This window comes from Bubalus kerabau, chromosome 17 (assembly GCF_029407905.1).
Source record: "Bubalus kerabau isolate K-KA32 ecotype Philippines breed swamp buffalo chromosome 17, PCC_UOA_SB_1v2, whole genome shotgun sequence".
Classification (NCBI taxonomy): Eukaryota; Metazoa; Chordata; class Mammalia; order Artiodactyla; family Bovidae; genus Bubalus; species Bubalus kerabau.
Window position 1 is genome coordinate 68,911,077 of NC_073640.1, and position 13,402 is coordinate 68,924,478.

General features: G+C 51.2%; 1 protein-coding gene across 9 annotated transcripts; it reads right to left on the reverse strand.

Annotated features, from left to right (window-relative positions):
• Positions 1-499: 499 nt before the first annotated feature.
• ZNF71 (zinc finger protein 71) lies at positions 500-12,946 on the reverse strand. Of its 9 annotated transcripts, none has more exons than XM_055553757.1 (3): positions 12,811-12,938; positions 10,887-10,958; positions 500-2,027 (listed from the first exon to the last, which is right to left on the reverse strand). In XM_055553757.1, the coding sequence occupies exon 3, from the start codon at positions 1,903-1,905 to the stop codon at positions 637-639; it is 1,269 nt and encodes a 422-aa protein (XP_055409732.1). In that variant the 5' UTR covers positions 1,906-2,027; positions 10,887-10,958; positions 12,811-12,938; the 3' UTR covers positions 500-636. The 9 variants fall into 9 exon arrangements, 2 of the variants coding, with proteins under 2 accessions (XP_055409732.1, XP_055409731.1); XM_055553756.1 differs by lacking the exon at positions 12,811-12,938 and adding an exon at positions 11,239-11,459; XR_008704437.1 differs by lacking the exon at positions 500-2,027 and adding an exon at positions 9,345-9,411 and having other exon boundaries at positions 12,811-12,946.
• Positions 12,947-13,402: the final 456 nt, after the last annotated feature.

The window sequence follows — 13,402 nt, forward strand, 5'->3', positions numbered from 1 at the left end:
CAAGATGAAGGGTCCCCCTCTAGATCTTAGGGAGCTCACAGACAGTGATCACCTTGTTAGGACTAGACCGTGGTTGTGTGTGCCAAGAGGAGAAAGGTCCCCACTCTCTTATCCAGACACCTTCCCCACGCTCCTCCCCCGTACTATCGGAACGGAGACCGGAGGCTGGAAACGCTCCAGCCCGGCGCTTATTTACTGAGAGCTCGGATCGGAACTCTGGCGCCCTGGGTTCCTGGTGCTCCCCTAGGTTTCCAGCCACATTGAACTTCGCAGCGTTCCCAGTACACTGGGCACGGAGGACCTTGCTTTCTGGTCCGGAGGTGAGGACGCCAGGCCAAGAAGGAGCGCGCGTAAACCGGAAGCCGGTCCTGGACCCCAGCATTCTAAGACTGTGTGGAGCTGCGCCACCCTGGGCCCCCAAGTCATAGCGCCCCCGCTTACAGACGAGGTAAGGACCCGCCCACCTGGTGGAGGTTCAAGCTAAGGACCCCACCCATCTGGCGGAGACGCCGAGGTTAGGACCACGCCCACCTGGTGGAGGCTCCGCGCAGAGGACCCCGCCTATCTGGGGGGAGACTCCGAGCCTAGGACCCCGTTCACCTGGTGCAGACTGGGGGGAGGGGGGGCCCAGCCTCCCTAGACGTGGACCCTCAGGTGCCGCGTGAGGTTGGTGTTCCGACTGAAGGTCTTCCCGCACTCGCCGCACGCGTAGGGCTTCTCCCCGGTGTGGATCCTCTGGTGCACGGTGAGCGAGGAGTTCTTGATGAAGGCCTTGCCGCACTGCGCGCATCGGTAGGGCTTCTCGCCCGTGTGGATGCGCTGGTGCTCGATGAGGTAGGCGCTCTGGCCGAAGGCCTTCCCGCACTCGCCGCAGGCGTAGGGCTTCTCTCCGGTGTGGCCCACCTGGTGCACCACCAGCGATGAGCGGCCCGTGAAGTGCTTCTTGCAGACGGGGCAGGCGTAGGGCTTCTCGCCGGTGTGCAGGCGCTGGTGCTGCGTCAGGGCCGAGTTCTTGCTGAAGGCCTTGCCGCAGCGGCCGCACTCGAAGGGCTTCACGCCGATGTGCAGCCGCTGGTGCTGGATCAGGTAGGAGCTCTGGCTGAAGGCCTTGCCGCACTCGCCGCACGCGTACGGCTTCTCGCCCGTGTGGTTGCGCCGGTGCAGCGTCAGCGACGAGCTCTTGTTGAAGGCGCGGCCGCAGTCCCCGCAGGCGTAGGGCTTCTCGCCCGTGTGCGTGCGCCGGTGCTCCGTCAGGTGCATGCGCTGGCTGAAGGCGCGCCCGCACTCCCCGCACGCGTATGGCTTCTCGCCGGTGTGCGTGCGCCGGTGCACCACCAAGTGCATGCTCTGGCTGAAGGCCTTGCCGCAGTCTCCGCACGCGAACGGCTTCTCGCCCGTGTGGACCCGCTCGTGCTGGGCGAGGGACGAGGTCTTCCGGAAGGTCTTGCCGCAGGCGCCGCACGCGTAGGGCTTCTCGCCGGTGTGCGTGCGCTGGTGCACCGTCAGGTTCATGCGCTGGCTGAAGGCCTTGCCGCAGTCCCCGCAGGCGTACGGCTTCTCGCCCGTGTGCACGCGCCGGTGGATAGTCAGCGACGAGCGCTCCAGGAACTGCTTCCCGCACGCGTCGCACCGGAAGGGCTTCTCGCCGGTGTGGATGCGCTGGTGCTTCGTCAGCGACGAGCTGCGGCCGAAAGCCTTGCCGCACTCGCTGCAGCCGTAGGCGCTCTTCTCCGCGTCCGGCCTGGAGGGGTTCCCGAGGTCCGAGTGACCTGCGAGGCCTTTTCCCCGCATGGCCGACCCGGGGGGCGCTGGGGGGCACTCGGGGGCCGACTCCCGGGAGGTTCCCCGCCGTCCCTGACGGGTGCGAGCGCTCCCCCGCGGCGGGTCCACGCGGTCACCCTGCATGCGCGCTCCGCCCAGGGTGGTACCCCCGGTCCCGTGCCTCGCGGGCCCTTCTGAGGATGGTCCGTCTTCCGAAATCTCCTCCTTCGGGCCCGCTTCTTTCACTGCGGGCCGAGTGTCCACGTCTGGAGGGGGAGGAGGAACAGAGGAGGAAACGCGCGGGGTTAGTGCTGGAAGGAAGGGATTTCCCAAGCCCGGGGATAGATAAACCGTGGGGCACAGACGGAGACTCTAAAAGCAATGCGCTGGCGGCACACGCGGCTCGAGCGGGCAGAACCGACCGAGGAGGGGAGCTGACAATAATGGGTGTCCATTTGGGAGCTCGTTGGAGGGCAGGGGGCGGGCCAGGAGGCTCGCAAACCGGAGTAAGCGGTTACTGCAGGCTCCATCCGGAACATCCCCTACCGGTTAGGCTTCTGGGAGTATCAGCTTTTATTAGAAAGGATATCAAAACAGCTGCGGTTGGTGGCGTGTGAAGGTTATCCCGTCTTCCAGCTCCATCCCTCCCCACCCCGCCCGGCGGCCATCCTCAGATGCCCAGTTCTGGGGCGCAGGTACCCCCGTGGGCTGGCTCCAGACCTCTTCTTTTCACACATCCATCCTTCCTTGCGAAATCACGGCCAATGGGAGTCTCCAACCCCCTCCTACAGGTATCCCGTTCATTTCTATTTCCAGTCTGAGTTCTGTTAGTGGGAGCTGTGTATCCTAGAGCTAATGGCTCCATTCCTGACATTTAAAAACTGAGATCTTACACAACGTCATGAAAAGTGTGAGGATACAGTCACTAAAAGCCCTTATTTCTATGAGGCAATAAAAAGCATATAAATCCCCAACTGGCTTCACCAGCACTGGAATCTGAGGACCCCTCAGTTAAGTGATGCCAGACCTTCATGGTCTGGACTTAAGTAGCTTCTTCTTTTTAAAAAATGCACTTATTTTTAATTGGAGGTTAACTGCTTTACAATATTGTGTTGGTTCAGTATCTTCTGTATGCTGATGCTCTCAAGCCTATGTGCCACCCCTCTCCCCAAACTCTTTAGAGTCCCTTGGACTTCAAGGAGATCAAACCAGTCAATCCTAATAGGAATCAACTGTGAATATTCATTGAAAGGATTGATGCTGAAACTGAAGCTCTAATACTTTGGCCACCTGATGCGAAAAGCCAAATCAATGGAAAAGACCCTGATGCTGGTAAAGATTGGGGGCAGGAGGAGAAGGGGATGACAGAGGATGAGATGGTTGGATGGCATCACCAACTCTATGGACATGAGTTTGAGCAAACTCCGAGAGACAGTGAAGGACAGGGAAGCCTGGTGTCCTGTGGTCCATGGGGTTGCAAAGAGTCAAATAAAACGTAGCAACTAAACAGCAGCAAGGGACACTGTTCCATGTCAGTGCCTACAAAGACTGCTCATCTTTGAAGAACATGGTTTCTATCATATGGCCACACCTTGATACGTTAGTCAGTCTTATATAGGTGGGCATTTAGGTCATTTCTACCCCCCACCCTTGGAAAACTTTGCACACTTAGAGAAAGATTTCTTAAAGGATAGATCTCTAAAAATGGAATAGTTGAAAACTTGGCTGATAATGCCAAGCTGTCCTCCAAAAGAGTTGTCCCAACATTATACGCCTAAAAGGACAGAGTCCCTTTCTGATAACTTCATAATTCAGGCGATTGTTCTTTACCATCTCTGTGTACCTCATGAGCAAAAACTATTTCTTTGGCTCAGTTTATATTAATAGTTCTTTGACTACTAGTAAGGTTTAAAGGGGCTTCCCTGATGGCTCAGCAGGTAAACAATCCACCTGCAATGCAGAAGACACAGGAGATATGGGTTTGATAACTGGGTTGGGAAGATCCCCTGGAGAAGGAAATGGCAACCACTCCAGTATTCTTGTCTGAAAAATTCCATGGACAGAGGAGCCTGGTGGGCTACAGTCCATGGAATCACAAAGAGTCAGACATGACTGGGCAACTAAGCACAAGGTTTAAAAATCTTTTATGAAGTGCGATCCCATGTATTTCCACATCTATGAATTGCATTCAGCCTTTTTCTTGTTTATTCGTAGGAGCTCTTTATATAATTACAATCCTCTCAAGGTTAGGGTTTCTCTGGTGACTCAGACAGTAATGAATCTCCTAACAATATGTGAGACCCGGGTTTGATCCCTGGGTTGAGAAGAGCCCCTGGAGAAGGGAATGGAAACCCACTCCAGTGTTCTTGCCTGGAGAATCGCATGGACAGAGGAGCCTGGCGGGCTCCAAAGTCAGACAGGATTGAGCTACCATCGCCTTCACTTTGAGCTTCCCCTGGTGGCTCAGACAGTAAAGAACCCGCCTGCGGTGTGGGAAGACCTGGGTTCAATCCTGGGTTGGGAATATCCCCTGGAGAAGGGATAAGCAACCCACTCCAGTATCCTTGCCTGGAGAATTCCATGGACAGAGGAGCCTGGTGGGCTACAGTCCATGGGGTCACAAAGAGTCGGACACGACTGAGTGACTAACACTTCCACTTTCAATCCTTTGACTGCTATCCATGTGGTAAATATTATTCCCCATTTTGTCATCTGTCAACTTGAGTTTTAGCTTTGAGTAGAGTGATTTCTACGTCATCACATCTGCCCATCTTTTGTCTCTTTGTAGTCCTCATGTGACAGGCTGCTGGCAAGTAACTCAGCGAAGCGGACCCTCACCCAGCGAGCCCAGGTTCTGGAGGTTCTCCAGCATCACATCCCTTCTGGGCAGGCTCCAGCTGGTGCCACTCTTCCTGGGTGAAGTCCACAGTCACATCCCTGAATGTCACTGACTCATGCAAGAGGAAACCCACAACCACTAGCCACAGGGCCCTCCTTACAGAGGTCTGGAGGAATGGATGGAAAAGCGGGAGGGTTTAGGAAAGGCACACGAGATGTATCTGAAGTCATTTCAACAAGGACCTGCCCCTCGGTTTTCTCCATGCCTCATTATTTGGGGATGGCCCTCTGACAGAGAAATAAAACAAATGTGAGGCTGTTTAGAGCAGAAAGTCACAGATTTGAGTGACAGAGAAGGCATCAAAGGGAAAATGATCATAACCCAGTGAATCAACATATTGTTGTGTGTGTTAGTCACTCAGTCGTGTCTGACTCTTTGCGACCCCAAGGGCTGTAGCCCGCCAGGCTCCTCTGTCCATGGAATTCTCCAGGCAAGAATACTGGAGTGGATAGCCATTCCGTTCTCCCAGAGATCTTCCCAACCCACGGATCAAACCCAGGTCTCCAGCATTGCAGGCAGAGTCTTTACCATCTGAGTCACCAGGGAAGCCCCAGCAAAGGCAGAAAGCTAGATGGAATCCAATCATTCACCAAGGATGCCTGAGCCTCTACCAAGCTGTAGGCACTGAGCGAGGTGCTGGGAGACAGACATGGTAGGTTCAAGAACTAGTTCCTCACAGGAGTGGCAGGTGAGAACACCGGTAAGTGACCCACAATCTGTCGATACTGTCATGAAGGTACAAACAAAATTCTCCAAGTTTCTGAGCAATGGCAGCTTTAGGGGGCATCTGGGAAGACTTTGGAAAGGTGGCACTGAGTGTAGTCTGTGGGGGAGATTCGGTGGTCAGGGCCTTGGGGGAGATTGTGGAGGGAGGAAGAGCTTGGGCCAGGACCTGAGGCTTAAAAGGCAGATTAGACCCTTGAGGAATGGTGAGAAGTTCATGAGGTGGAAACCTAAGCGCCTTTATGACTGAGCGGACAGCCCTGGGGATGAAACGAATGTGGCTGAGCAGAGCAGACGAGGACGATGACGCTGGTGGAGGTGATGAGAATGGCCATGGTGGTGATGACGACGATGGTTATGGCGTAACAGTGGTAGTGATGATGATGGTGACGCCAGCTGTAGGTCACCGGATCACACGTTTCACTTCATGGGCGGTTGCTATGTGCCACCCCCCTCCCTGTACTCACCAGGTACTATGCTAAGTGTTTGTTACAGGGTGAATTATGCTCCCTCCCCTCCAAATCCGTGTGTTGAAGTCTACCCCCAGCATCTGAGAATGGGACCTTCTTTGCAAACAGGGCCATTGGTTAAGATGAGGTCCTACTGGAGTAGGTGGGCCCTAATCTGACTGGTGCCCTTACCAAAAGGGGAAGTGTGGACACAGGGACACACCCACGTGGAGAACACGGTGTGAAAACTGGAAGTGTGGTGCCACAGCCCAGGAACTACTGGAAGGCGGGAGAAAGGCCTGAAGCCGACCCTCCTCTAGAGCCTTCTGCAGGCGCGTGGCCCCACCAACACCTTCATTTTATTCTATTCTCATCTGTGCATTTGGCTGCACTGGGTCTTCGCGGCAGCACGTGGGCTCTTCATCATGCTGCACGAGTGTCTCTAGCTGTGGTGCCCGGGCTTAGTAGATCCGAGGCGTGTGGGATCTTAGTTCCCCAGCCAGGGATCACACCCGCATCCCCTGCATTGGAAGGTGGACTCTTAACCACTGGACCAGCAGGAAAGTCCCCCAGCACCTTGATTTTGGACTTCCAGCCTCCAGAACTGTGAGAAAACATTTGTTGTTTAAGCTTCCCTCTCCCATGGTAACTTTGCTATGGCAGCCGGAGCAAACCAATACATCTGCCCTGCTCATTACTATTTCCCCAGTGGTTGGTACAATGCCTGGCATATAGTAGGCACTCAATTAATAGTTCTTTTTTAAAAAAAGAATCTGTACTTCTTTATTTATTTGGCTGCGTGGGGTCTTAGCTGTGGCACGCTGGATCTTCAGTCTTTGTTGTGGTGTGTGAGATCTCTAGTTGTGGCATGCAGACTCTTAGCTGAGGCATGTAGGTGCTAGTTCCCTGACCAGGCAATGGACCCAGGCCCCCTGCCTTGGGAATGCAGAGTCTTAGCCAGTGGGCCACCAGGGAAGTCCCTCGATGAATAGTTCTTGAATGGATCTATGGGTAAGGAGGCCATGAGGATTAAATGACTAATCCATGTTTGATGCCCAGCATACAGGAGGTGCTTAATTACCATCAGCTACTGTTACTGCCACCCACTCCACAGGTCCTTGGCTCTCCCGAGCGCTCTAAGCCCCTCACCCCGTGGACCCTGAGCTGACTTAACCTCCTGAGAGGAGGCCTCACCTCCTGGCCAGTCCTGTCATGGATCCATGTGCCCGCCCAGGGGCTCAGGGCTCATATGGGGCCCCTCTGCCTCGTGGATCACTCCTACTGGATAAAGAAGCGGTACCAGGCAGTGGCTGAGTGTGGGCTCAGGAGCCTGAAAGCCTGCAGTGAAACCCTGGCTCTACGCCTCAACGGCGGTGTTTCCTTGGGCAACTGCCTTAACCTCTCCGAGCTTCATCTGCTGAATGGGCTTCATAATAAGCATGCCCGCCTCTGTAGTTGTCGTGGAGTGGAAAGGGGGGATGCATACTTGGTTCCAGCACAGTATCTGCTGTGGCTGGAGTAAGTTCTCAGTGAATGTCAACTATTAGATTGTATTAGTTTTGACATTTGATTTGTATATTTTATATATGTATTAGTAGTCATAGTTATTATTATTATATGATATTATTATTTGATTCTTTGGCCCATATGTCCTTTGGCCAGTCCTGGTAATAATTCTTTTTAAGAAAACACTTTATGAGGTATGAATGACATAGAAAATCTGTACTTATTTAGTTAATACAACTTGATAAGTTTGGAAAGTGTACACCCATGGAACATCACCACAATGGAGGCCATAAGCTTATCCATCACCTCCAAAAGTTTTCTCCTGCCCCTTGTTTTTTAATGTCCTCAGAGAGTCTTCTCTTAGGATGCCCCATCTCAGTGAACTTGCTCACTATGTAATGCATTTACTGAGCAGCCTCCATGCTTTGTGTTTGGGCTGTGGTGCGGGGGTGGAGGTGTCCATTGAATACACGATGGACAGTCCTGGAAGTCTCAGAGCCAACATCGTACAGCAAAGGATGCTGCGGGGCAGACAGCAGGGGCCACTTTCCTCTGGACGGCTGAGGCGACTTCCCTGGAAGTAAAGTGTAGCCCCAAAGGCATCCAACCTGAGTGTTTTGCATGTGCACGTCCAAGGCCACTCATTCTAGTGCTTCATCTGTCTTGGTTTCCTGTCTAACAGCACAAACCAATTCACCACAAGGAAAACCTCCCCAAGTTCCAGAGGTGAAGATAGCCTCTATTTTAAAAAAAAACAGAATTACACTAGATGTGATTAAGGGAAAAAAACACTTTAAGAAAAAATCCCAGCTTTTTTCTTACTGAAACAAAAACAGTTGACAAGTCCTTCTAAATTATTAGGTAAAAGAAGAAGTCAAGACAATAATCACAGACAAGTGAAAAATGAAGACATCATGGTGCACTTGCTTTGGAAAATACTCTGATTGTTCCTTAGACGGTCAAACAGAGTTACATTACAACCCAGCAATTCCACTCCTAAATATACACCCAAGAGAACTGAGAACATGTGTTCAAACTAATGTCTGAACTGCAGCATTCCTAGTAACCAAAAAGTGGAAACAACCCAAATGCCTATCGACCAATGAATGGATAAATAACACGTGGTCTAACCACACAGTGGAATATTATCCAGCCATTAAAAGAAATGAGGCACTGACATATATTAAAATGTGGATGAACTTCACAGCAAATCCAGAGACAAAAAGTAAATGACTGGTTGCCAGGGGCTGGTCAATGGAGGGAATGGGAGTGAGTGCCAATGGGGACACATTTGCATTTGGGATGATGAAAATGTTCTAAAATTGACTGTGGCGATGGTTGCACAAGTCTGTGAATATACAAGAAACCAACAAAGTGCACTTTTTGTGGTACGTGGGGTGCATATTGGTACAGGTGTATTAAGGCACAACACATCAGAACTTATAGGTAAGCGAACTGACACATTTAGACATTAAAATAAATTCCAGGTGGATTCAGAAGTTCACTGTTAACATCGAAATGATAAACGGGAAAAAAAGAAAATACAAGTGGTGTGTGACCTGTATTGGATGGAGAAACCCTTTCACAGCTTAAAAACAATGGAAGGCACCAGAGGAGGAGAGAGACTCAATTCTGAAAATAAGAAATGCTTTTGGGCACAAAAAATAGAAAATAAGAAATGAAAAGCAAAGCTGGGAAGTATATTTGCCACAAATATTTTCACACACACTTCTTTAAAATCTTCAAGGATACTAGGATTCCTGGAGACTGGGAAAGCACAGGATAGATCATTTAACCCCAAAGAGAAATGGCTAATAAACATTTTTAAAAAATCAAACCTCACTAAGATACACATACTGTTACTCAGAAAAGATCTTGTGACACCATTTCTCATCTATCGTGCTCAAAGCTTATATCATTTGTCACTTAAATCCATTTATCCAGACATCCATTTATCACTTATATCCAACTTGCAGTGGCTCTGTGCCTGCCAACGCAGAAAATGAGGGTTCAGTCCCTGGGTTGGGCAGATCCCCTGGAGAAGGCAATGGCAACACACTCCAGTATTCTTGCCTGGAAAATTCCATGAATAGATGAGCCTGGTGGGCTGCAGTCCATGGGGTTGCAGAATCAGACATGGCTGAGCATGCACACAGATGCACAATTAATACCCAACAGCCATTAAAAACTGGAGACAAATAAATACCCAGCAGTGGGGGAACGATTAAGTAAGCCAGGTACAGCCCCAAGATAAAATTTCTATGGAGTCATTAAAACAGATTTTCCCAAAGAGTTTTTAACAATGTAGAGAAACGTTCAGGAAGAAATCTTTGATGAAAAAGCAGGAAAAAAAAATTGCTCAGCTGGGGTGATTCAAATTTTTGGGAAACAATATGTTTCCAGAGAGAGAAAGACACAACATTCGAGGGTGGTTACCTCCTGGGATGAAATCCAGGGTAATTCTGATCCTGTCTGCTATACTCTTCTGGATTTTCTAAGTTTTTTTTTTTTTTTTTGGCTCCACCACATGGCATGCAGGATCTTCCCCAACCAGGGATCGAACTCATGTGCCCTGCACTGGGAGCACAGAATTTTAACCACTGGACCACCAGGGAAGTCCTGGATTGTCTAAGCTTTTTATGATGAGCATGTATTTCCTAACCTTTGGGGAATTTTCTTTTATGATACATTATTTACAGCATTGAAAAACGATTTTTAAGAAGTCAAATCCACCAATACTAGATGGACCTGAGATGCACTGATTATGCACCTAAACAAGTGATATTTGTAAAGTTTTCAAAGGCTGGGAAAATCATTACTGATTAAAGTGGGATGAAAAAAAACAAAGCTCCAAGATAAAAATAGCAGAGCCAATTCTGGGTCAATTTTAAAAACTAATCATCAGAGAAGACAATAAATGATACACAAATAATCCACATAGTTATCTCTGGGTACAGGCACCATGGTGAATATACTGTTTCACCTACAGGTTACAGGATTTTCTGTATTTTCTATAAAGAGTATTTACATATTTTTATATTGAGATATTTCTGGAATAAAAGCAAGTTTAGTGAAAAGTTCAATATACAGCCATATATGTACCACCCGTTAAAATATCAGGAAACTTTATACTGAGAGTGGGGACGCCTGCCTGTGTGCGGCACCCAGAGTGTCCTCCCTTCCTGGGGGGTGACTGCTGGCTGAAAGGTGTGGGTCTTGTTCCAGAGAGCCTTGTACACATTTAAACATTCCCTTTCCAGGTGCCCTCCTGCATCTCCTGAGGGCCCCCAGGGCAGAACCGGTCACTCCCCAGCTGTCCTGACCTCCTTGGTTGGCCAAAGCCAGTGTCAGGGGCAGGCAAGAGGCTTCGGGGTTTGAAAGGGGCAGAGTGGACGGAAGAATCACCCCTGAGCACCAGGTGGGCAGAGCCCCCAGGAAGTGGGGACATAGGCCCTGGGCAGGTCTGGGGGTCAGAGGGTCATCCCTGGGCAGAAGCCCAAACCTGTGGGCTGAGCCTCTGGAAAGGAGAGGCAGGCAGCAGGACTCACCAGGGCCTCATCAGTCAGCAGCTGGGTGGCCACCCCTCCACTGCCCACAGTGACCGAACGGCAGGCTGTGGTCTGGGGAGAGAAAGGGAGGCACGGTGAGAGGCCAGGCCTAGGTCCGCCTCACGGTGCAGACAGGACACACACACACGTGCCCCCAGGGAGGCAGGAGGGAGGGACACACACACACACACACACACGTTAATAGCAAATACTGGACCAACATCTCTCACTTAATCCTCCTAATACCCCTGAAAGGTGGGCACTATTTCCACCCACCCCATTTCACCATATGATATCTATACGTGGAATCTAAAATACGACAGAAGTGCACGTATCGACGAAACAGACTCACGGAGCAGACTTGCGGTTGCAAGGAGGAGCAAGGGCATCAGGGAAGGATGGACTGGGAGTCTGGGGTTAGCAGATGCAAACTATTTATAGAATGGAGAAACAGCATGGTCCCCCTGTACAGCACAGGGAATTACATTCAATATCCTGTGACAAACCATAATGGAAAAGGGTAGGAAAAAGCACATAAATGCGTAACTAAATTGCTTTGCTGTACAGCAGAAATTAACACAACATTGTAAATCCACTGTACTTCAATAAAAAAGAGAACATTATCAATTTAAATGTTGGTCCCCATAAATTTTAAACAGTGAAACTTAAAATAAAAAAGCAATATAATTATTTTTTAAAAAGGAGCCCCACTGTACATCACAAAGGATCAAAAACACGCAGGCTGGTGTCTTCCACAAACCTCAGCGCACCATGCCTTGTACACACAAATGCCTAAGCAAGCCCTCAGCAAAAACGTCCTCTAGCTTAAAATTCTTCCATGGCTTCCCACAGGCATTAGAAATCAGGAGTCTTCACCACTGCCCACGTGGCCCTTATGGTCTGCCCTGAGGACCTTCCCTCTCCCACTCTGCTCCCCTGGAAACACTTGGCCTCAGGTGCACTGGCCTTCGCAGCTGCTGTTCCCTCTGTCAGAAATGCTCTTCCCTTGGCTGGCTCCTTCTCACCGTCAATTCAAATGTCACCTCGTGGAGAAGTTTCCCATTCCCAGGGCCCCAAGCTCAAGCATTAATAGCAACCACCCCTCACCCTCTGCCATCTTCTTATAGCCCGCATCATTGCTGACAACTGTCTCTTTAAAAAGTTATTTTCAAGCTTGTCATCTGTCTTCCCTCCCCAAGAATGAAAGCCCTGGGGATGCAGAAATGATCATATGTGGATTGTGATTCTGGCATCCAGCTTGTTGTTGTTTAGTTGCTAAGTCACGTCTGACTCTTTGCAACCCCTTGGAAAAGTGACAGATGAGACAGGTGGACACCTGGATGACACTCTCACAAAGACACCATGGACAGAAATAAAGGCAGACACACAACTAAGGATGTGGACACGGGTGGTCACCAGGGATGTTCCCACAGGGACAGGCAAAGACTAGACAAAGGGGACACCCTCACAGACCAAGACAGGCACACACACACACACACGCACGCACGCACGCGCACGCGCACGCACGCAGACAGGGATTCGCCTCCTTTCGCATCCCATCAGATTAGGTTGGTAACGGCTTCCTGACTCCAGGCTTCTTCCCCGCCTCTCGCTGAGCCGGCACGCCCCTCCCCGGAGCCCTCACACCTTCCCCTCAGTCCACCGGCCCTCACCCAGCCCGCAGTTCCCAACTGGGCCCTCCCGCCCCTCCCCTGGACCCTCACGCCCTTGCCCTCAGCGCTCCCCTTCAGCCTTCAATTCCCACCTGCACCCTCACGCCCCTCCCCTCAGCCCTCAGTTCCCACTGGGACTCTGGCGCCCCTCCCGTCACGCCCCTCCCTTCAGTCCGCACACCTCTTCTCGGGACCGACCCCGCCCACTGCCCCTCTCCTCCCGCCCCTGCCCCGGCCACCGCCGGACTCACCCACGCAGCTCGGTCTAGACAATGATCACCGCGCTAGGCGCTCCAGGCCGCGCGGTCGACCCGACCACACTTCCCAGAAGCCCGCGCGCGGAGCGGAACCCACCGGAGACCCGACCGCGCCCCTCCACTCCCAGAGGCCCGCGCGGCACCGGAGCCGCGGCCAAGGGAAGTTGGATAGAGGGGAGGAATCGAGGGCTGGGAAGAGAGAAGGAAAACGGAGACTGGAGGAAGAGAGATGGGGGAGGGGAGGGCAGAAGAGTGGAGAGGAGAGGGTTTGCTTAGAGAGGAAGAAGGGGGAAGGAGAGAAAATTCCAGAAAAGGAAGGTGCCATGTCCACCCATCTCCTGGGCTGGACTGACGGATGGTCCTGGGCAGCTTACTTCAGCGTGATGTTATACAAAATAGCTGAATTATAGAAAATTTGTGAAACATACAGAGATGCAAAGTAAATGATCATAAGAAAAACACAGTATTCACCCTTCTCCAGCAGATCTTCCTGACCCAGGAATCGAACCTGGGGGGTCTCCTGCATTTCAGGTAAAGAATCCACCTGAAATGCAGGAGACCCCCCAGGTTCAATTCCTGGGTCAGG